This window comes from Euprymna scolopes, chromosome 37, assembly GCF_053919585.1.
Source record: "Euprymna scolopes isolate OS-2025 chromosome 37, ASM5391958v1, whole genome shotgun sequence".
NCBI classification, from domain to species: Eukaryota; Metazoa; Mollusca; class Cephalopoda; order Sepiida; family Sepiolidae; genus Euprymna; species Euprymna scolopes.
The window spans coordinates 85946655-85971195 of record NC_136518.1 but is presented as its reverse complement, the minus strand read 5'-3'; the positions used below and the strand labels follow the sequence as shown (position 1 = coordinate 85971195).

Below are 24541 nucleotides of genomic sequence, written 5' to 3'. Positions count from 1 at the left end.
TCATTGTTTATGTTTTACATTCTTTTCTATTAAAACATCTTAACATAAATAATTTTCTCTGTAAATATTTATTTTGCTATGATGACGTTCTATTTTTAAAAATATTACAATGATCATAACAATCATTTACTAGCAGTACCTTCAGTATTGCCCTGCTAAAATTTAACACTATCAAACAAAGAATTGGCGAACTGGTCTATATCGTCCAGGAACGGAAAAACATCCACAAACATCATATGAACCAGCTCAGGAAATGCCATTTGAATGAATTGGAGGAATAATACAAAATACCTGCGAAAAGATGATTGATTTAATACTTGATCACTTCGATCTCAATAGGCACCAAGTATCTCTGATGAAAGTGCAATGTTCGAGAAGAAACAGAAAATTTACACTACCGCTCAACATAAATCCCAAGAGAAGGAAGTTTACCTTTTTCAAAAAACAAAAAAACTCTTGGAAAGGGGAGGGGTGAGATCGAAATTTACCTGCATCATACACTCTTCCAGTATTATAGTATGCTATGAGATAACCCTCTCAGTGTGAAGTATCGTAATACCATAGAATCAGCAGGAGTACTAGTAGTATGCAGTGTGTACAACTACCCATGATGGATTCCACCAGATAGTAAGATCCACTTTCCCTTAATCTTATTCTTGTAACCTTTTCGGTTAATATATCTTTCTTACACCTAATCCGTGTTCTGTGTTTTCCTTCTGTCATCCCAACCTTAGATCCACATCAAATATAATAATACTTAGTTCGCTGCACCATATAATAGTAAAAATCCATACAAAATTTCAGTCAGATCAGCCCAATAGTTTTTTAAGGGGGTTACTTAGAGACATTATTAATAAAATGATTAGGCAAGAGAGAAATAAAGATGTCTGGCATCGCTGGAAATTGGGTTCTCTTTGCTCACAGATGGTTTATTCCAAAAGGGGCTAAAGAAGTTTCTTAGGGGCCACATGAATGAATGCACCCCGACAGCCGATTGATCATTGTGTGACCGAATCACTCAGCGCAGGGGGGAGGGGGTCATTGATTCACAAGAGGAAATAGATCATTTGTGACTGCTACAAATTTTCGAGAAAAAATAAAACAGACAGACAAACTAAGAGAAATATAACATAGATGCAACATTTTAGTAAAAATTAAAAACAGACAACAGTTAAAAACAGACAAATAATATAAACAGACAAAAGTTAAAAACAGACAAAAGTTATAAACAGACAACAGTTAAAAACAAAGTTAAAAATAGACAAAAGTTATAAATAGACAAAAGTTAAAAACAGACAAAGTTAAAAACAGACAAAGTTAAAAACAGACAAAGTTAAAAACAGACAAAAGTTATAAACAGACAACAGTTAAAAACAAAGTTATAAATAGACAACAGTTAAAAACAAAGTTATAAATAGACAAAAGTTATAAATAGACAAAAGTTATAAACAGACAAAAGTTAAAAACAGACAAAGTTAAAAACAGACAAAGTTAAAAACAGACAAAAGTTATAAACAGACAAAAGTTAAAAACAGACAAAGTTAAAAACAGACAAAAGTTATAAACAGACAAATGTTATAAACAGACAAAAGTTAAAAACAGACAAAAGTTAAAAACAGACAAAGTTAAAAACAGACAAAAGTTATAAACAGACAAATGTTATAAACAGACAAAAGTTAAAAACAGACAAAAGTTATAAACAGACAAAAGTTATAAACAGACAAAAGTTAAAAACAGACAAAGTTAAAAACAGACAAAAGTTATAAACAGACAAATGTTATAAACAGACAAAAGTTAAAAACAGACAAAAGTTATAAACAGACAAAAGTTATAAACAGACAAAAGTTAAAAACAGACAAAGTTAAAAACAGACAAAAGTTATAAACAGACAAAAGTTAAAAACAGACAAAGTTAAAAACAGACAAAAGTTATAAACAGACAAAAGTTATAAACAGACAAAAGTTAAAAACAGACAAAGTTAAAAACAGACAAAAGTTATAAACAGACAAATGTTATAAACAGACAAAAGTTAAAAACAGACAAAAGTTATAAACAGACAAAAGTTAAAAACAGACAAAGTTAAAAACAGACAAAAGTTAAAAACAGACAAAAGTTAAAAACAGACAAAAGTTATAAACAGACAAATGTTATAAACAGACAAAAGTTATAAACAGACAAAAGTTAAAAACAGACAAAGTTAAAAACAGACAAAAGTTATAAACAGACAAAAGTTAAAAACAGACAAAGTTAAAAACAGACAAAAGTTATAAACAGACAAATGTTATAAACAGACAAAAGTTAAAAACAGACAAAAGTTATAAACAGACAAAAGTTAAAAACAGACAAAGTTAAAAACAGACAAAAGTTAAAAACAGACAAAAGTTAAAAACAGACAAAAGTTATAAACAGACAAATGTTATAAACAGACAAAAGTTAAAAACAGACAAAGTTAAAAACAGACAAAGTTAAAAACAGACAAAGTTAAAAACAGACAAAAGTTATAAACAGACAACAGTTAAAAACAAAGTTATAAATAGACAACAGTTAAAAACAAAGTTATAAATAGACAAAAGTTATAAATAGACAAAAGTTATAAACAGACAAAAGTTAAAAACAGACAAAGTTAAAAACAGACAAAAGTTATAAACAGACAAAAGTTATAAACAGACAAAAGTTAAAAACAGACAAAGTTAAAAACAGACAAAAGTTATAAACAGACAAAAGTTAAAAACAGACAAAGTTAAAAACAGACAAAAGTTATAAACAGACAAAAGTTAAAAACAGACAAAGTTAAAAACAGACAAAAGTTATAAACAGACAAAAGTTATAAACAGACAAAAGTTAAAAACAGACAAAGTTAAAAACAGACAAAAGTTATAAACAGACAAAAGTTAAAAACAGACAAAGTTAAAAACAGACAAAAGTTATAAACAGACAAATGTTATAAACAGACAAAAGTTAAAAACAGACAAAAGTTATAAACAGACAAAAGTTAAAAACAGACAAAGTTAAAAACAGACAAAAGTTAAAAACAGACAAAAGTTAAAAACAGACAAAAGTTATAAACAGACAAATGTTATAAACAGACAAAAGTTATAAACAGACAAATGTTATAAACAGACAAAAGTTAAAAACAGACAAAAGTTATAAACAGACAAAAGTTAAAAACAGACAAAGTTAAAAACAGACAAAAGTTATAAACAGACAAAAGTTAAAAACAGACAAAGTTAAAAACAGACAAAAGTTATAAACAGACAAAAGTTAAAAACAGACAAAGTTAAAAACAGACAAAAGTTATAAACAGACAAAAGTTAAAAACAGACAAAGTTAAAAACAGACAAAAGTTATAAACAGACAAAAGTTATAAACAGACAAAAGTTAAAAACAGACAAAGTTAAAAACAGACAAAAGTTATAAACAGACAAAAGTTAAAAACAGACAAAAGTTATAAACAGACAAAAGTTATAAACAGACAAAAGTTAAAAACAGACAAAGTTAAAAACAGACAAAAGTTATAAACAGAAAAAAGTTAAAAACAGACAAAGTTAAAAACAGACAAAAGTTATAAACAGACAAATGTTATAAACAGACAAAAGTTAAAAATAGACAAAAGTTATAAACAGACAAAAGTTATAAACAGACAAAAGTTAAAAACAGACAAAAGTTAAAAACAGAGAAAAGTTATAAACAGACAAAAGTTATAAACAGACAAAAGTTAAAAATAGACAAAAGTTATAAACAGACAAAAGTTAAAAACTGACAAAAGTTATAAACAGACAAAAGTTAAAAATCGTTGACATAGAGTGAGTGCTTTATGCTTAATTGATGGGTTAATATGATTAAATTCGTGCTCATTTTTGCATTAAATACTAATCCCTATGAATCCAAACTGCACATACCATAAGACTTTATTCATTGTACCATATCATCACAAAGGTCTGCACAAAATTTCAGTGAGCTCGTCCCAGAAGTTTCTAAGAAAATATCTAGAGTAAATGTGGTAATGTGGTGACTAATCTCTATCAATCCTTAATTGTGCTTTGAATGGATAACATAATACCTAGTTCACTGCCCCTTATCGTAACAAAGATCCATACAAAATTTCAGATAGATCGGTTCAGTAATTTCCGAGAAAAACTAACAGATAAAGAGAAAATTAATATAGAAATTTTCAATCGTTTGGTAACAGATATTTGTTGTATTGGCTTATTTGTTTCTCCCCCACCCTTTTTTTAACTATGCTACACTTTTTTGCTAAATTTTTACACTGGCAATTTACAACGCAATAAGTTAAACAAATATGGTCCAAGTTCAAAGTTTCTAAATTTAAAACAATCACAAAAAAGCGTATTTTATAGCTAATTTAAAAAACAAAAACTGAACTTTCCCTTAAACCTTTGCATTGTTACATGAACAGAACAAACGCTTTTTTATTATTCTTAAAACTCAATTGACAGAGGACAAGAGACGATCATTATTTTTAGTTTGTGTTTTATTTCACATATATTATTTAAAAACAACTGATTTTACATGGGGGTCACCATTTATCAAGGCCCGAAGGCCACTCAGGGATAAGGGTTATTGCGTGTGCAGTAATCAATGAGATAGTATCGTAGTAATCATTAGTATCGGGTGTTTAGATAGAGTGTCTTATTTAAGGGGGCGGTTTGTCAGGAGTTTGTTTATGTTGGACTTGAAGACGTCCAAGTTGTAGTCAGGTGGGAAACAGGCAAGCGGAAGAGTTCCACTGGTGTGCAGTTCTAAGAAAGAAGCTTTGCTCATGGAATCTACGTTTGGATTTAGGCACAAATAAAGAGTGGGGGAAATTTTTAAAAAGTGGATTCACCCAGATGGGTGTTTCTCGTGAAAGGGGGGACGAGGGATTGGAGCTCAGACGAGCACCTGCAATGGAAATAACGATAAAACAAAGACAGGCTCGCAACATCTCTTCTGTGGGAGAGAGGTTGCAGGGAAGAGAAAAGGGCATCCCTCACTAAACCAAAAAGTCTATTTTGTTCTCTGTCAAGGCAGGATAGGCTGTTTTTAGCAGCTCCTACCCAGATGTGGCAGCAGTACTCCATCCTTGGACGTACTTGGCTTTTATACAGATAGAGAATTGCATCATTAGTGAGATATCTTCTGGAGCAGTAGAAGGATCCCACCATTTTCCCAGCATCCCTGACAACAGATTTGATGTACGTGTTCCGATCAGGAGTAAAGGTCAAACCCAGAAGCTTGTCAAAACATTGGGCCTCCCCTAGACGAGAGCCATCCATTTCAATTGATGCCAGATGGGGATCAGAGCATTGATGATGTAAAGATAGAAGCTTGGTTTTGGATGAATTAAAAGTGACCAGCCACCTCTTCCCCCATTGTACCACGTGCTCAAGATCAGAGGAGAGAGAATTAGAGAGAACTTTGTCATTTACGGCCTTTGATGTGTTGCCATAGATGGTCATGTTACCAGCATAGATGTTAACGAATGATTTAAGTATGTGTTTTGGGAGATCATTGATTTAGATCAGGAAGAGAGTTGGGCCCAGGATGGACCCTTGGGGGACTCCAGCATTAATACTGTGGGCCTCTGATTTCTGCCCATCAACCACTACTCTTATGAACCTATCAGAGAGAAATGACTTAATGATCGAGAAAACATTTCCAGTAATACCGTACCTGGAAATCTTGTGAAGTAGGCCCTTATGCTATACCTTGTCGAAGGCCTTCGATATGTCAAGAGCAATTGCCCTGGAAAGGAAGCCTTTGTCAAGAGATTCACTAATCCTATGTGATATAACAGTTAGCACATCTGCTGTAGATCTGGCAGAGCGGAAACCATATTGCATGTCACTAAGAAGGTTGTTTCTGTTGAGGTGGTTGACTACTTCTTTATTTAATATGGATTCCAACAACTTACTCATGAGACACAGGAGACTTATTGGTCTGTACTGAGAGGGAGATGACTTTTCACCTGAATTCTTAAATACAGGGCATACTGATGAGGTTTTCCAGGGTGTTGGAAAGCATTTCTCCTTAAGGCAACGCTTAAATAGTTTTGTAAGTATGGGGGCAAGTTCTGGTTGAAGCTTTTTCAGCACTATAACTGGAATACCGTCAGGCCCAGTTGCTTTACTGGAATCAAGGTTCTTGATTAGCTTGGCGACATCACGCACAGATATTTGTATGTTGCATAGCATGTTGTCTGTTATAGGAGGAAATACGGGGAGTTGATGGCCTTCGTCGCACAGGGTAGAATTTGCCGCAAAGTTCTTGGCAAATAGTTTGGCCTTATCGGATGCTGTCGAGATGACCTCTGGTCCATTGATGATAGTTGGGATAGAACGCACGCTTCTGTTCAAGATCCTGTTTGCTATTTGCCAGAACTGGTGGGAACCAAGCCACTGCTCAGCTACTTTGGATTTAACAGACTGAGCATATAGCTTTTTCTAAAGCTTATTAAAATCTATAAAAATCGGTTATTTCTGAACAACTTTCGATTTTATCAGAAAGATAAAACCCTGAAATTTCTTATGTTAAAAGCAGAATAATATTTTTATAAGTTTTAATAGAATTTTAAGTTTTAAATTTTTCAAAAAAAAAAAAATCGTGTTTAACCCAGTTTTAGCAGAAACTTTTTATGTCTAAATAAAATTTACTATGATTTGGCTGTTTTTGTTATTTATAGTTTTTGTGATATAGAATGAAGAGACCAACTTGGTCAGTTGCCTCTGCTGAATCTAAAGAGCCCATTGAGAGATCAAATGATCTTGATTGGTTCTTCTTAGTCCATTGGGTGTCTTGGCTGATTAAGACTGTTTTCCTAAATCTTTTAATAATGTCTATTTCGGATGGTTGTAGGTCAGAAAGTAGGTAGGCGAAGTCTAAGACCTCATTGAACAGTTCTTTTGATATGGAAGGATAGTAGCTTTTAATGTCGAACTGGATGAAGGTGGCCTTCTTTTTGTTTTTTGAGCCATTTAATCGTGTCATTGGTGTTAATCCATTAGTTTAGTTCATATTTGGTTTTAATTTGTAAATTAATTCTTTCTAGTATTCTTTTACTTATTCTTCCTATTTCAGGCTTAGTGGGTTTATAAGTCTAGTTTGATGTCTTATTTCAAAATTGGCTTTATGGTCCTTAAGCATAATGAATTACTTCTTCCATTCTGGGTGAGATTTAGCAAATATTATTATTAGATTAGAATATTATATATATATATATATATATATATATATATATATATATATATATATATATATATATATATATACTTGTTTATTGTTATATAAACATGTTTACATCCCGCAATATTACTAAATAATACTGAATAGTCAAGTCGCTGCCTGATGATATCTGTTGTTTGATTGAAACAAGTGGCTGTTTGTAGCAGCGGGATGTAAACATGTTTATATAACAATAAACAAGTATTATCAGCTCTTTTTATTGAGCACTATCTAACAACCTCGTTGAATTCACTAGTCCATTACTTTTGAATAAAAACTCTGAGTATATATGCAGAGGGAATAGGGTGATGTAAAAGGTGATTTCACATGAATGGATAGTCTGGTGAAGGGTAAAATATCCAATAACGGTAAAATCCAAAAAAGTTGGTTAAATTTCCATTTTCACAAGTAAAATCCAAGGGAATCGCATAATTGGAAGATGGTTCAAAGTAATCCAGAAGGTAGAAATCCGTGGAATAATTCACAAATTCACTAGGAAAAAGGGTATGGATTATTATTATTGGATTATTTTGGTAAACTTAACTGTAATTCTTATTTCATTGTATATATATAAAAGTATTTAATCTCGCTAAAATTACCCCAGACTCTTCCCCAAACTCTATAATTATACGTACCTAGAACCATTATCCCACCCAACTATTAGCCATACAATCGTCTAGAACTCGCATTCCCTTTTTCTACTTGTTAGAAATATAGCCCAATATCCCCCTGAATATTTTAAAAGTTATTATGTAACCAATTCACCTTCTTATTTATTGGACGTACCCCTTTTCCTTCCTAATATCCTGTCTCTTTAAGTATTCCACTTACATATACTTCTATATATTTTCTGATATACTTTCCTCCTCCCCCCCCATACCCTTATACCATACTTTACCTTCCTTTTTTATATATATTCAACTACTTATCTTACACCCCCCTCTTCGTTCATTCACTTATCTTTTATCATTTACACATTTATCTGTACAGGTGTCCAACTATCGCCCAATCACTAATTACTATTAAAATTCTCCACATATATAAGTGTGTATATACAAGAATCTGTATTGGTGTCTGTATGTATATATGTATGCATTTGTATAGGTGTGCCTAAAATACTATTATTGTTCTGGACTCGCGGCAGTTATTCCTCAGAATCTTGCTTTCAGGTACCTACAATTCCTTCCAGCAGCCAAACTTCAGAAAGCGTGTGTTGGGCAGACAGGAAAACTCAAATTAACACAACGAAAACAACTATTACGTTGAAAACGCTGTAAAAAAAAAAAAATCTGAAACAAAAATAAAACAAAAAGAGGAATTAAAAGGAGAAAAAGTAATTGAATAAAAAGAAATAATAAATGAAAATAAATTATATATTTTGGACAGGATTTCCGAATTAATCAATTCTAAGGTATCTTCTCTCCTCTTCAATCAACTGTTAGGTGAAAGTCTGGAACAGTTAGAAAGTGTCTTTTTTCTCTTTCATTAAATTGTTAGGTGAAAGTACGGAGCAGTTATGTCTCTTTTTTCCCCCGAAGGTTGTTATTTTAGCACGGTGCATAAACTGCACAAGCGGCAACAAATAAAAATAGAAATAAAGGTCTGAGAAAATATATAAGTTCTGTGCGAGCGAAGAAGGAGAGAATAAATTAAATTTTCTCAACATTGTATGTAGAACTTAAACGCTGGATTAATTAATCATGAATAAGGTTTCAAGTTTTTCATTGAAGTGATAAGAAGGCAAAGTCGATAAAGAGCACAAAGCGAGGAAATAATGGGATGTTCTAAACGTACCTCATGGCTGAGAATGGGGGGTAGCCCAGTTTGATGGAGTCGAGAAAGGCCATGCGTATCGTTTCAAATTCTGCGATAGAAAGAAGGAAAGACAGAATCGAAACCGAGACTAAGACGAGATCACGTGAGAACTTGAAGTACTCGAAGGATAGCATGTGGTAAGAGGGCGATAAACAGTTTTTTTTTTCTTTTCATTTTTTTATTTGCAATGCCTAAACGGCTAAGTTCTTCTTTAAAGAAAGAGCAGGAAGAGAAGAAAGTAAAAAAGGAAAACTTATAAGGAAACTTGCAGAGATGAATGAGAAAGAGGCTCGGGGAACCAGAGCTCTTAAAGTATGTGTCCCTTTGTTAAAAAGAGCCCGGTCTGAAGACACAACAATTATCATTATCTGTATGTATGTATGTATGTATGTATGTATGTATGTATGTATGTATGAAGGAGCTCCTGTAAGCCGTGGTGGAGGCAATCCTTCTAGGAGAGGACAACTCTGATGAGAAATTTGCGGTCAAAGCAATTACCAGTCATCTTGCAATGGTTTGTCACTGGGTTATTGTTGCGGAGACTTAGAGAGTGGCACTCATGTCGTACAAGCGCTTGTCACTTTAATAAAATGATGTACAGATGTTACTTGAGATTTATCTTTTATCTTTTTCTATATTATCTTTATCTGTCATTTATATCTATTGCAAGTCCTATGGCGATGGAGGAGTGGCAACGTGTACAGACTTGATCAGTTGGATGCACACAGTCACAAATCTGCATAGAGGCTACAGGAACCCTATCTTTACATCGTTGTTGTGCCTTCACATGACAGAGGCCAACTCCGGTGGGGGTTCCTGTAACTGAGCAGCCCTATTCAGGGAGAGCACTGCTCACCCAATGTCCTGGGAAAGTATTAAAAAAGGTTCACCAAAAATTGTCTGTCATACTATCACTGGTTAGTTTTCTATGGCTAACGATGGTTCATGTAAGCAGGAAGAAAACAAAAATGTATCTCCAAAAAGGAGTAAAACTCAATTTATACTGTTCGAATGTACACACTCATCTTGATAAAGCGTCATCCAACCGTCCAGAGCGCAGGACAGCACTCGTCACTGCAGAGCTATGGAGACTTAATATAGATATTGCTGCTCTGTCAGAGACTCATCTCTCAGGAGAAGATCAAATGACAGAGGTATCATCAGACTACACTCTCTTCTGGATTGGTAAACCGGAGGGTATACGTAGAAATGGTGGAGTCGGTTTTGCGATTAAAACATCCTTGGTTGATACTATGGAATTTCCTTCCAGTATCTGTGATCGCATCATGAAACTTCATGTTCCTCTCTCACATGGCAGATTCATCAATATTCTTTCGGTCTATGCACCAAACCTTTCTAATTTACATCAATGATCTTCCAAATCACATCCTTAGATCATTCGTAGACATTTATTCTGACGACACTACCATCTATGGCAGTACATCAAAGACTGTAAACGACCAAGTTCTCTCTGATTCTCTCTCTGATATTAAGCATGTGGCACAATAGGGAAAAGGGTGGCTGGTTACTTTTAATGTATCTAAAACCAAACTTTTATCTTTACATCATCAACGTTCTAATCCCCATCTCGCATCAATTGAAATGAATAGCTCTCATCTTGGGGAAGCTCCATATTTTGACAAGCTTCTGGCCTTGACCATTACTCCTGATCTGAAATGGAACATGTACATCAAATCTGTTGCCAAGGTCGCTGGGAAAATGGTGGGATACGCCTATCAATCCAGTATATATCTCACTCCTGATACAATTCTCTACCTATATATGAGCCAGGTACATCCAAGGATGGGGTACTGTTGCTACATCTGGACAGGAGCTGCTAGAAATATCTTATCCGGCCTTGACAGAGTTCAAAATAGACTTCGTAGCCTAGTGGGGGGAGGCCCTTTTCTCTTCCTTGCAACCTCTTTCTCACAGAAGAGACGTTGCAAGCCTGTCTCTGCTTTATCGTTATTTTCATGACAAGTGCTCATTTGAGCTCCAATCTATGCTCCCCCTCGCCAAACTTTCACGAGAAACACTCGTCTACTTGAAAACACTATCAATAATTTCCCCCACTCTTTATCTCTGCCTACACCTTAACGTAGATTTCATGAACAAAGTCTCTTTCTTAGAACTGCACAGTGCACACCTGTGGAACTCTCTTCCATTTGCCCGCTTTCCGGTCATCTTCAAGTTCAACGTAAACAAGTTTTTGATGAGTTGTTCCCCTTAAGTAATCCAATTCACAAAATTTCCACTAACAATTACTACGACGTTGACCACTGTATGCTTATTAACCCTTATCCTCGAGTGGCCTCTAGGCCTTGATAAGCGGTTACTCCTTTGTAAAAAAAAAAAAAAAAAAAAGATTCCAATATTTTTCCTGATTCCGATACAAGTATCGATCCCAATTCTTTATAAATATCAAAATATTTATTAACTATACAATTGTTATTTTTTCCTGATTATCGTCAAAACACATGTTGGATGTGCACATATTTTCTCAAACATAAAAATAAACTTGTGGGGGGGGGGAATGATCTATATAGATTTTAATTTTACTGGTATCAATAAATATGGATTATTTCAACATTACTACTAACAGTGGAAGATTTTGTTTTAACCAAAATCAACTAAAAAATATCGCTCAGGGAATGTGAGGACTAAAAGACCAAATAAGGGAAAATAAATCCCAAATCCATTTTCTATTTTGCAAAATTTAACTCACGTCTTGCTAAAGTTGAGTAAGTTACAATAAACGAGAAGAATAATCATCCAAAGTGAAATTAATTCCACGGACAAAACAGATTTGCACCACTTTTATGTCCCCTTATGAAGATGAAAATTAAAAAGTAACAATATTAAACCTTATGTTTAGAATTCTTTTGCAAATTTTGATCACAATCCATAACATGATGTGGATTCTAGAAAATGTCTAAGATTTAAGGTTTAAGCTCAAGGAATTGTAAGAGGGAATTAAAATTCAGGGAATCGTGCTTAATTGTTGTCAATCTATGCCCTCCCCCTCTCCCCCCCCTCATCGCCAATCTTTCACAAACATATACTTGTCTAGCTAAAATCACTATCAATAAATTCCCCCACTCTCTATCGGTGCTTAAACTTAAACATGGATTCCATGAACAAAGCACCTTCCCTAGAACTGACTCTGTTCTGCTGGTCTGCTTTCCAGCTGACTACAATATCGTTGTCTTTAAGTCGAACATAAGCAAGTTCTTATTCAACCGTCCTATAAATAATCTAATTCTACCAAATTACAAACGATTATTATGTAACTGTCCCAATGACTGCAATACACACACACACATTAACACTTATCCTCGAGTGGCATCTGGCCTTGATATGCGGTAACCTCTTTGTAAAGAAAAAATAAACTGCACATACCATAAGACTTTATTCACCGTACCATATCATCACAAAGGTCCATACAAAATTTCAGACAGATCGGCCTAGAAGTTTCCGGGAAAAATAGACAAAGAGAAATTTAATATAGAAATTTTCAATCGTTTGGTAATAGATATTTGTTATATTGGCTTATTTGTTTCTCCCCCACCCTTTTTTAATTATGCTACACTTTTTGCTAAATTTTTACACTGCCAATTTGCAACGCAATAAGTTAAACAAATATGGTCCAAGTTCAAAGTTTCTAAAATTAAAACAATAAAAAAAAACGCTATTTTATTGCTAATTTATAAAACAAACATTGAACTTTCACCTAAACCTTTGCATTCTTATATAAACAGAACAAACGTTGTTTTTTTTATTCTTAAAACTCAATTAACAGAGGACAAGAGACGATCATTTTTTTTTTTAGTTTGTGTTTTATTTCACATATATTATTTGAAAACAACTGATTTCCAGACAGTGAAACAAGTTGGTTTTGCAATGAAACTTTTATATGTAAGTAATCTGTTTTTTTTTTTTTTGTTTTTTTTTTTTGGATCAAGCCGGAAGAATCTTACTACCACTCTTTATTTATGTATTTTTTTTTTTTTTTTTTTTTTCATAATTTTTTCAATTTTTTTTTAGCAGATTATTATCGATTGGGCATAGTCTACCAGAGCACCATTTTCATGTCTCCTTATGAAGATTAAAATTAAAAACAGAACAATATTAAACCTTATATTTAGAATTCTTATGCAAATTTTGATGAAAAGCCATTACATGATATTGATTCTAGAAAATGTCTAAGATTTAAGATTTAAGCTCAAGGAGTTGTAAGAGGGAATTAAAATTCAGGGAATCGTGCTTAATTGTTGTCAATTCATGACCCCCCCCCCCATCGCCAATCTTCCCCCAAAAAAAACTTGTCTCGCCAAAATCACTATCAATAAATTCCTCCCCTCTCAATCGGTGCCTAAATCTAGACATGGATTCTATGAACAAAGCTTCTTTCCTAGAATTTCCTGCCTGTGGAACTTTGTTCTGCTGGTCTGCTTTCCAGCTGACTACAATTATGTTGTCTTCAAGTCCAACATAAACAAGGTCTTATTCAACCGTTCTCATAAATGATCTAATTATACCAAATTACCACTACTAACGATTATTACGTAACTGTCCCAATAACTACAATACGAGAAATCCTTCACGACTGAGACAATTTTTATTTTTGTACCTTTTCTCCACGTTAAAAAACGACCCTGGTGTCTAACTCTGTCCCGTGGGGAGGCATAGTAAATAGGCACACGTTAACACTTATCCTCGAGTGGCCTTCGGGCGTTGATATGTGATAAGCCGTTTTAAAGAAAAAAGGCTAAAGTTAAGAGGAAATTAAAAATCGTGCTTAATTGTTGTCACCTGGCTATTGATCAAATGTAATGCAAATCTAAAATATTTAAATTTTTAATCAAGATGTCGTGTCCATGTTATGCCCCTAAAAACCCTTAAAATGTCACAAAAAAACTGCAATTTGGATATAATAATATTAATTGATGTTTGATAACTATTGTTAAAATTTAAAATAAAATTAAAGATATCTGAATTTTCACAAAGGGCTTCCACCCCCTTTTATTACCTTCGTATAAGACTAAATCAGACTAAATATAGACATATAGACAATATTACACGCTTCCTGCGCCTATTAGCTGTGCTCATAAATTCACAATGATCAGTTAATTAGTTTAGGAGTGAACCCTGTACATACAAATGTATAAACATATACACATACCAAACTTTCTGTAGAGATAAGAGAAAGAGTATTGGTTAAAAATAAAAGATAAATTTTAAAAATTTGCTCCCATATTGTTAATGAAAAAATTAAGAATGTGAAGTATGTGGGGTTTTAAACAATGCAGGGATCTCAGCAACCAACGATTGATGCTGGCAGTTTTTTTGTTTTTTTCATACTTAGGTAGGTATGTAGGTATGTCTAACATGCAGATATCAAAAAGGTACTAAGGGTTGTTGTTATTGCTGTTGTTGCTGTTGTTGTTGTTGTTGTTGTCGAGCTGCTTAATAATTTTGTGAACGATTAACAAATCAGTAATAAGACATGGGTTCATATAATTTGGATTCAGCGGAGTACTAGTTTCATCTTGAGTGTGATTTTCAGAACGTTTCAGTCGGTGTAACTGTGAAGGACCTGTGACCCAGTGGTAAGAATACTTTCCTTTTTTTTTTTTTTACATGGAGATCACCTCTTATCAAGGCCCAATGGCCATTCGGGGATAAGGGTTATTGTGTGTACAGTAATCAATGGGATAGTGTAGCAATAGTATTCGAGAATTGAAAAGGTGTCATTACTTGGGGGGGGCGGTTCATCAGGAATTTGTTTGTGTTGGACTTGAAGACATCCAGGTTGAAGTCGGGAGGGAAACACGCAAGCGGAACAGAGTTCCACAGGCGTGCAGATCTAAGAAAGAAGCTTTGTTCATGGAATCTACGTTTTGATTTAGGCACATATAAGGAGTGGGGAAAATTATTGACGGTGGTTTCAGCTAGTCGGGTGTTTTTAGAAAAAGATTGGCGAGGGGGAACCAGAGAATGGAGCTCAGACGAGCACTTGCCATAGAAATAACGATAGAACAAAGACAGGCTCGCTACGTCTCTTCTGTGGGAGAGAGGTTGTAGGGTAGAGAAAAGGGCATCCCCCAGTAAGCCACGAAGTCTATTTTGTACTCTGTCAAGGCAGGATAGGCTGTTTTTAGCAGCTCCCGCCCAGATGTGGCAGCAGTATTCCATCTTTGGACGTACTTGGCTCTTATATAGATAGAGAATTGCATCATTAGTGAGATATCTTCTGGAGCGGTAGAAGGATCCCACCATTTTCCCAGCGACCTTGGCCACAGACTTGATGTATGTGTTCCATTTCAGATCAGGAGTAAAGGTCAAACACAGAAGCTTATCAAAACATGGGGCCTCCCCTAGACGAGAGCTATCCATTTCAATTGATGCCAGATGGGGATCAGAGCGTTTATGATGTAGAGATAGGAGCTTGGTCTTAGATGCATTAAAGGTAACCAGCCACCTCTTTCCCCACTGAACCACGCGCTCAAGATCAGAGGAGAGCGAATCAGAGAGAACATCATCATTTACGGCCTTTGATGTGTTGCCATAGATGGTTGTGTCATCAGCATAGATGTCAACGAAGGAGTTTAGTATGTGTTTTGGGAGATCATTGATGTAGATCAGGAAGAGAGTTGGGGCCAGTATGGACCCCTGAGGGACTCCAGCATTAATACTGTGAGCCTCTGATTTCTGCTCATCAACCACTACTCTTATGAGCCTATCAGAGAGAAATGATTTAATGATCGAGAAAACATTTCCACTTATACCGTAGCTGGAAATCTTGTGTAGTAGGCCTTTATACCAAACCTTATCGAAGGCATTTGATATGTCGAAAGCAATCGCCCTAGAAATGAAGCCTTTGTCAAGAGATTCGCTAATCCTATGAGATATAACCATTAGCACATCTGCTGTAGATCTAGCAAAACAGAAACCATATTGCGTGTCGCTAAGAAGGTTAAGGTTATTTCTGCTGAGGTGGTTGAATACTTCTCTATTTATTATGGATTCCAGCAACTTACTCATGACACACAGGAGATTTATTGGTCTGTACTGAGAGGAGGATGACTTATCACCTGAATTCTTAACTACAGGGCATACTGATGAGGTTTTCCAGGGTGTTGGGAAGCACTTCTCCTTAAGGCAACGCTTAAACAGTTTGGTAAGTATGGGGGCAAGTTCTGGGTGTAATTTTTTTAACACTATAATTGGAATACCGTCAGGACCAGTTGCTTTACTGGAGTCAAACACCTGCCCATTTTGAATGCCTTTCTTTCCTTTCTTTCATTAAATACAACCTATGTCTTGGAAAAATCAATTGTAAAAGTGATATTCTCTTTAAGGTTGAAGGTTCAATTCTCAGTGTGGGCGACCGAAAAATACAATTGCAAATTACTTAGGACTTCTATCCAGTCATGGCTGACAGAATAAGAGCATGCTACCCACGGTGCAGTTAATAAATGTTTCCATTCAAAACTCCATCCAAATTCCCGAGTTTGACAGAAACATTCTTGAGTTTGACAAGATACACCTGAAGAAGGTCAGAGGTTATATCGACCGAAACGTTCTGAGAATCACACTCAAGATGAGAACAGTAGTCCGATGAATCCAAATAATACAAATATTCAATCATCATCTCAAAAATTCAGCAATCTCATAGACATAGGTTGTATTTAATGGTGTTTGATGGAGTTGTTTTTAAAAACATTCTTTTTAATTCTATTTTAATTTTTTTGAAATAATTTTTTTCATAAAAAAATAAAATTCTTGAAATATCAGGGTAATTTTTAAATTTATTTATTTTAATTTTTTATTGATTTTAATTTGTATTTATTTATTATTTATGTATGTTTTTTAAATTCTTTTATATTGTATTATATTATTTTCTTGTTAAATTATATTATATTATTTTATATTTATTTATTTTTATATTTTAATTTATTTATATGAGTTACTTTGTATTTATTTATTATTTCTTTATGGTAGATTTTATTTACTTTTCTTTATTTTATTTTATAATTTAATTTATTTATATATATTTATTTATATTTATATTATATTATGTTATTTTAAATTATATTATATCATTTTATACTTAATTATTCTTATTTCTAATTGATTTATATGAGTTATCTTTTATTGTTTCTAATTATTTATTTGTTTAATTTTATTTATTTATTATTTATTTATTTTATTTCATTTATTTACTATTTATTTATTTTATTTCATTTATTTATTATTTATTTATTTATTGTATTATTGTATTATTAATTTATTTATTATTTATTTTGTTTATTTATTATTTATTTTATTTCATTTATTCATTATTTATTTATTTTATTTTATTTATTTATTATTTATTTTACTTCATTTATTTATTATTTATTTATTGTATTTATTTATTATTTATTTCATTTATTTATTTTATTTTATTTATTTATTATTTATTTATTGTATTATTTATTTCTATATTATTTATTTTATTTTATTTATTTATTTTATTTTATTTATTTATTATTTATTTATTTATTTATTTATTTATTTTATTTATTATTTTTTTATATATTTTATTTTATTTATTATTTATTTTATTTATTATCTATTAATTTATTTATTTTATTTTATTTATTTATTATTTATTTTATTTCATTTATTCATTATTTATTTTTTTATTTATTTTATTCATTTATTATTTATTTATTTATTTATTTATTTATTTTATTCATTTATTATTTATTTATTTATTTATTTATTTTATTTCATTTATTTATTTATTTAATTTATTATATTTTTTATTTATTTATTTTATTTTATTTTATTTTTTTATTATTTATTTCTATATTATTTATTTTATTTTATTTATTTATTTATTTTATTTTATTTTATTTTATTTATTATTTCTTTTATTTATTTATTAGTTATTGCTGCTTTTTTATGTGGTCAGAAGCGAAGGTCAAAAAGGTAAGAAATACCTAATTTTTTATTTTTATTTAAGTAAAAACAAGACATTTCTCTGTCATATGACGTCATATTCTCGAATATCTAAGGTTTCTCTATGAAAGAGTTTTTCAGGACAAACTGGCATGAGGATTCTTTTCCTGAAAGAAAACCCTAAATATTCAAAATCACATAGTGTTCGCATCACAAATAAGATCTTCTCCCTATCGCTAACCCACGCTGGCTTTTAAGAGGAACCATGCATCTTCCTTAAATGATGTTACCTCAAGTAACAGCACAAAGCTGGACACTCCACCAGACCAGATGAATTCTTGTCCTGGAATCCAGTAAGACCAAGAGACCACAAGAAAGATATATTATAACATATTTAGATGATCAATTGGGAAGAGAAAAATTATGTTTCTAACTTCTTTACTAACTGTTTTCTTTTTTTCACTTGGGAATCACTACTTATCAAGGTCCGAAGGCCACTCGAGGATAAAGGTTAATGAATGTAAGGTGGTGGTGTAGTAATCGTTACTGGTGTAAATTTGGTACAATTTGAGTATTTAGGGGGACAGCTCAACAAAAGCTTTTTTGCATTAGATTTGAAGACTACCATGTTGTATTCAACAGGGAAGCAGACGTAAAAGATAACTTTAATGGAATATTCGAATATCCATGTAGCTCATATAGGGATCAAGTGTTAGTCCCTAGGAATGGGCCATGTGATTTCTAAGAATTTAAATGTTTTACTTAAAGAAATATATTTCTTGAATCATGGTATAGCTGAGGTGTAGTATTTTTTTTTTTTAATTCAATTTTCACCCTAAACAAGGCACAGTGCTACTTTGAAGTAGGAGGCTACTACCGGGGACATAATTTGCGGGGGCATTATGAAGGGAGATGAGTAGCAAGATGTCTGTTCACATTACACTTGAACTTCTGCATATCAGTACAGTTGGGAAAGCAGAATCCTGGAAGGGAGTTCCAAAGACTTGCAGTTCTTGGGAAGAAACTATTGGAGTAAAAGGCTTTCTTACACCTAGGGATCTCTACTGTAAAGGGGTGGGACTTAATTGCTTGTCCGGTTTGTCGGGGGTAGTCACGTTGAGGAGGTACAAGTGCGTGCAGTTCGTCAGAGCATTTACCATTAAAGTATTTGTAGAACAGGCAGAGGGATGACGCATTTCGTCGATGGGACAGAGGCTGAAGCCTACATGACAGTTCAGGACCTATTCAGGTGCTCTTCAATCTTCACATTCCCTGATCCCTAGAGTGTGTCCACTTCATTTCGTTGAGTCAGAGTAAGCTGATAGAATTTCTGTAAGCGATACGTTGAGGGTTGCATTGTTAAGAATCCCATCTTCTCTTCTCTTTGTCGTTGTCTTATTCGCCGCAGTAACAGCTTTTGCAAACGTTATTAATAAAGAAACACCAATGAAATTGATAAGATTTAATGGTTAAAAAGACCAGACGAGTGTAAATTGCTATTTATTAAAATTAGAATTGAAATTTTTTTTTTCCAAATTTTCGAATAAAGAAATCTTAATCTCCAGGGAATTAGACAGTTTTTCTCTTTTTTTTTCTTTTCTTCCTCTTATATGTCATGGTGGTGATAAGTCCTGGCATGATTTGAGGTATTTGGAGCTATTTTCACAACATTTCAGTCAATGTAACCTTAAAATTTCAAACGGGATCCTTTATTTGATCTATGGGGTTAGAATGATCTTGTTCTATCAGCCATGACTGGGTAAAAATGAATAATTCGCAATTGTATTTTGAGTGTCTGAGGATTGAACCTTAAACCTCCAGAAGAACGTAACTTACAACTAAATTTTTACCAAGTACTTTTCACAATGTATAAGGATTCTTTGATACTGGAGATATTCTTTCCAAAAGAGGGGAGATCTAATATATGAGAAATATTTGAAATCAAGTCTCTCCTTGCTGTTATTTCAGATCATTTGAAACTATAGCAGCAAGTTTTTGTCTCCCCTTCATCCAAACCAGAGGTGTTGGGGAAATATCAGATATTTTGTAATTCATATGCAAAACTAGGAAAACAAATGACCGTGATTGAAGTATTGGTAAAGGTGCAGTATCTTTCCACCCACGAAAAATACTTTAAAATTACAACTGTTATAGGTTTTCGAGAGTGCTGAAAACGAAAATAACAGAAAAATCCCAAGAAACGAGTAGTTTCCAAGAAATTATAAAGTGGGGAATCACTTTTCTATATTGATTTAACATTATAGATGGTCATAAAGCGGGTGTTCATTTTACACTAAATTAATATAGAAAAGTGATCCCCCACTTCTTGAAACAGTAATGAGCGACCTTAAGGACAAATGTCATATAGCCCACTACACAATTCAGGTCATTAGCTTTCCAACGAGCCTTCATTTGTTAAATTCTGATCAGCAGTTGCCGAGATTTCGAACTTATAAAATTGCCCCAAAAAGTGATATATCTATATATGGATATATCTATATTCGTTCGCCATATTGAATATTGAAATGCTCAGATCTTTGGTTCTATGGGCCGAAACTAAATTAAAATTTGTAGGTTTTTAGAAGATTATAATACTATTTTATGCTTAAAGTTTTATGACAATAGGTTAAAAAGAACTTATAATTTCAAACCACTAAAATATGCCCAAATTAGCATACATTTATAGTGTCCTAGCTTCAGTTTTGCTGCTATGGGATGAATTTTGCTTCAGATTATTTTGCTTGGTTGTCTCCCCTGTGGCTTTGCCAGGCCACTAATATATGGATATATCTATACTCGTAGCCAAATTGAATATTGAAATGCTCATATCTTTGGTTCTATGGGACGAAACTACATGAAAATTTGCAGGCTTTTTGAAGATTATAACACTATTCTATACTATTTAGTATATAGTGTAGTATTGCCCCACGGATTCAGGGTTGTACTATTGTAATGTAAAGAACACGCAAAAAGAGTTGTAATCAACTGAATTCCTTCTAGTACACTGACAAAAAAAGGCTTAAACAGATAAAATAAAAAGGTTATGTAAATGATTTTAAAAAGACACATAATCACGTGAGCAGGATTTTTTCCTTCTTTTGACACGATATCAAATAACATTCATAATTTTATTATTTATCTATTTTCGAAAGAGTGCCACGTGCAAGTGGAGAAGGAAAAAAACAGTTATGCAAAATTTGTGTTGAGAATTGTTTAAAGTTCCGAATTTTTTTTTTTTTTTTGGGGGGGGGCTTTCACTTTAATAAGAATGTGAATTTATGAAGTGAATTTATTCGACACAATATGATTCAACTCAGAAAATAAATAAAAGCAAACGTAAATTAAGATTAAAGTTAAGGTGTTATTGTGGACCATCACCCCTTTTAAAAAACCTTGTTGAACTTTGTGACATATTTACATTCTATGGAGGTCAGGCACGAACGAACACCCAATAATTTTATTATACCATATTTCTTCAAACTGAAACATAATTATCAAAGTATACCTTACGTAAATAGATATGAAAAGTCTTTATTAAAGTTTGTGCCATATTTCCATAGAGTACAGGCGCGAACGCCGACCCAAAAATTTTATTATACCATTCCTATTTAAGTTGAAACATACTTATCAAAGTATTCTTATGTACATCTATATCAAAAACACTTGCAAACGTTTTTTTTTTCCATTTTTTATTTCCATACTTTGGGCGCCAGGCGCGAACGCAGACCCCACAATTTTTATGAACCACCGTTCTACCAGATCAAACATACCCATTCCTGATCCTCGATACATCTTCTATCATTATATGTAATCAGTTTTTTAAAATAGTCAACCATATAGGAGCCTATTCGTGACCACACACACACACACACACGTTCAGCTTTATATTATATATATATATATATATATATATATATATATATATATATATATATATATATAGTGAATGACAAAAGACTATATTCCAAAGTTTATGATGTTGACCATCTTATAATTTATTCCTTTAATTCAGTTGAGATTTACAATTCTTGACAGTATCTGTTTCGTAGCACAAAATCAATCACTTAATTATTATATCAATCAGTGAATCTATTATGAGTTAAATCATCAGAAGAAATAGCAACAATCAATCCGTCAAAAGGAAATAAAGTGCGATTTGACGTGATTAAAATCCGAAAATTGGAAGAGAAGCTGCCAATACCTTATAATATGTTTCCATTACACCATTATATATATATATATATATATATATATATATATATATATATATATATATATATATATATACATATATACATATATATATATATATATATATACTATATTTTATAGAGGGAATTAGACCTGGAGTCTAAAGAGTAGAGTTTATTTAATTCACAATTATAAATCTTTTTACTCCATATACATTATATATATATATATATATATACATATATATATATATATAAAAAGCTGTCTACGCTCCATATGTGGTCTTAGCCTCCGCGACAAGGTATCAAATGCCGAATTATTCACAAAATGCAAAATATCTGGCATTGAATTATTCCTTATTCAATCGCAATTGCGGTGGGCTGGTCATGTATTGAGGATGCCCGATGACAGAATTCCAAAAATTGCGATGTACAGTCAATTTGAGGGTGGTAAAAGAATTGTCGGACGTCCTTGGCTTAGGTACAAGGACAAGTTGAAGAGTAACTTGTCTGCAGTAAACATACCATACAGGAGTCTTGAAGATGAGGTGAATGACCGAAAAGGATGGAGATCAAGGTGTTTTGAAGGTCTTCAGAGGTTTCAATCTGAAAGCTTAAGGCAACTGAAAGAAAACAGAGTAAGAGCAAAACGACTACCAGCCGAACTAATATCTGCAGCATTAAATCCACATTCATGTTCTATTTGTGGCCTTGTCTGCAAGTCCCTTGCTGGACTAAAAAGTCATCAGAGGCAAAAGCATAAATGAGTTTTAGAAATATGGGTTGTCTGAACCTCATACGTCGAAATTGACGGGAGAGTCCATCATATATATATATATATATATATATATATATATATATATAGAGAGAGAGAGAGAGAGAGAGAATTTTTGTTAATAATTTATTGCTTTTTCAAGATATACATTATAATACTGTCTTGTTCACAACTAACAAGTCGGTAAAATTATTCTATTCTTAATTGAATAGAATAATTTTATCTCCATATGCTCTGGGTTCAGAAGATATTTATTGAGCTTGGACATTTTACCTTTATAAAAATTTAAAATGTTTTTATTAATCCATTACGGTTGGTGTGTATATTAATTGATTAACATTTCAAGTAAATTATTAACACACACACACACACACACACACACACACACACACACACACACACACACACACACACACACACACACACACACACACACACACACATATATATGTATATATATATATATATATATATGTGCAGCAAGTCGTTATCAATGCACGTTTGATTAAATACAACAGTTTTCTTTCTTCTTTATTTTTCTGTTGATTTACTCGATCTGCTGAGCAGTTTTCTCGTTTCAGTTGGTAAGCAGTGTTCAATGAATATTATTCATTGAACTTTTGAATAGTCAAGTCGCTGCCTGATGATATCTGTTGTTTGATTGAAGCAAGTGGCTATTTGTAGCAGCGGGATATGAGCATGTTTATATAACAATAAACAAGTATTATCAGCTCTTTTTATTGAGCACTATCTAACAACCTCGTTGAATTCATTAGTCCATTACTTTTGAATATAAAAAAACCCGAGTATATATATATATATATATATATATATATATATATATATATATATATATATATATATATATATATATATATATATATATATATATATATATATATAAGTCTGGACATGCTTAACTTTATATATAGACATATATGAAAATTATATGTCCAAGATGAAACTAAGTTTATTAATTGTTTCATTTTCTCAACTTTGTAGATTTTCCACATCTTCGCAAGTTAAAGTATCAAACGGACCCCTCCATCCAGACTGCAGCTGCTCAAGATGTTATCAGGAGGCTAATTCCTGATCGTGCCGATGAGTTCAACATTCAAGTTGATCCACGGCTTGCCACAGATGACAAAGATGTTTTCACGGTAAATATATCCGCTTGTCATTATTCAATATCTTCAAAAGATTTGATTATAAACAGTTTTTTTTTTTTTTTTTTTTTGTTGTTGATGATGATGATGATTTTGCTTTGTTTAACAATTTTTACAATTTTTTATTTAACAAATCAACCGTCATCTTATGTTTTAAGTTGCCGAGAAGATGAACATAACTGAGGTGCGATTGGGAAGAACGTTAGGACTGCCAGCAAGCATTGTAAAAGAGTAATAAACAATGCAAGAGATTCGTATGCTCAGTACGTCAAGTTTTAAGTAGATGAGCAGCGGCTTGATTCCCACCAGTTTTGGCAAATAACAAACGAGGTCTTGAACAGACGCATATCCTCTATCCCTACCATCATCAGGTAATCTCATTAGCATCTGTGAAAGCAAAACCTATTGCCAAGAACTTTGCA

General features: G+C 32.7%; 1 protein-coding gene across 1 annotated transcript in view; it reads left to right on the top strand.

Annotated features, from left to right (window-relative positions):
- Positions 1-12595: 12595 nt before the first annotated feature.
- LOC145261275 (alpha-N-acetylglucosaminidase-like) overlaps positions 12596-24541 on the top strand; it is an 85512-nt gene continuing 73566 nt past the window's right edge. Inside the window, exons 1-3 of the mRNA XM_080119751.1 lie at positions 12596-12954; positions 17976-18018; positions 23956-24113. Of these exons, the coding sequence (XP_079975877.1) occupies positions 12940-12954; positions 17976-18018; positions 23956-24113 (216 nt within the window). The 5' untranslated portion in view covers positions 12596-12939. The remainder of the gene's footprint in view (positions 12955-17975; positions 18019-23955; positions 24114-24541) is intronic.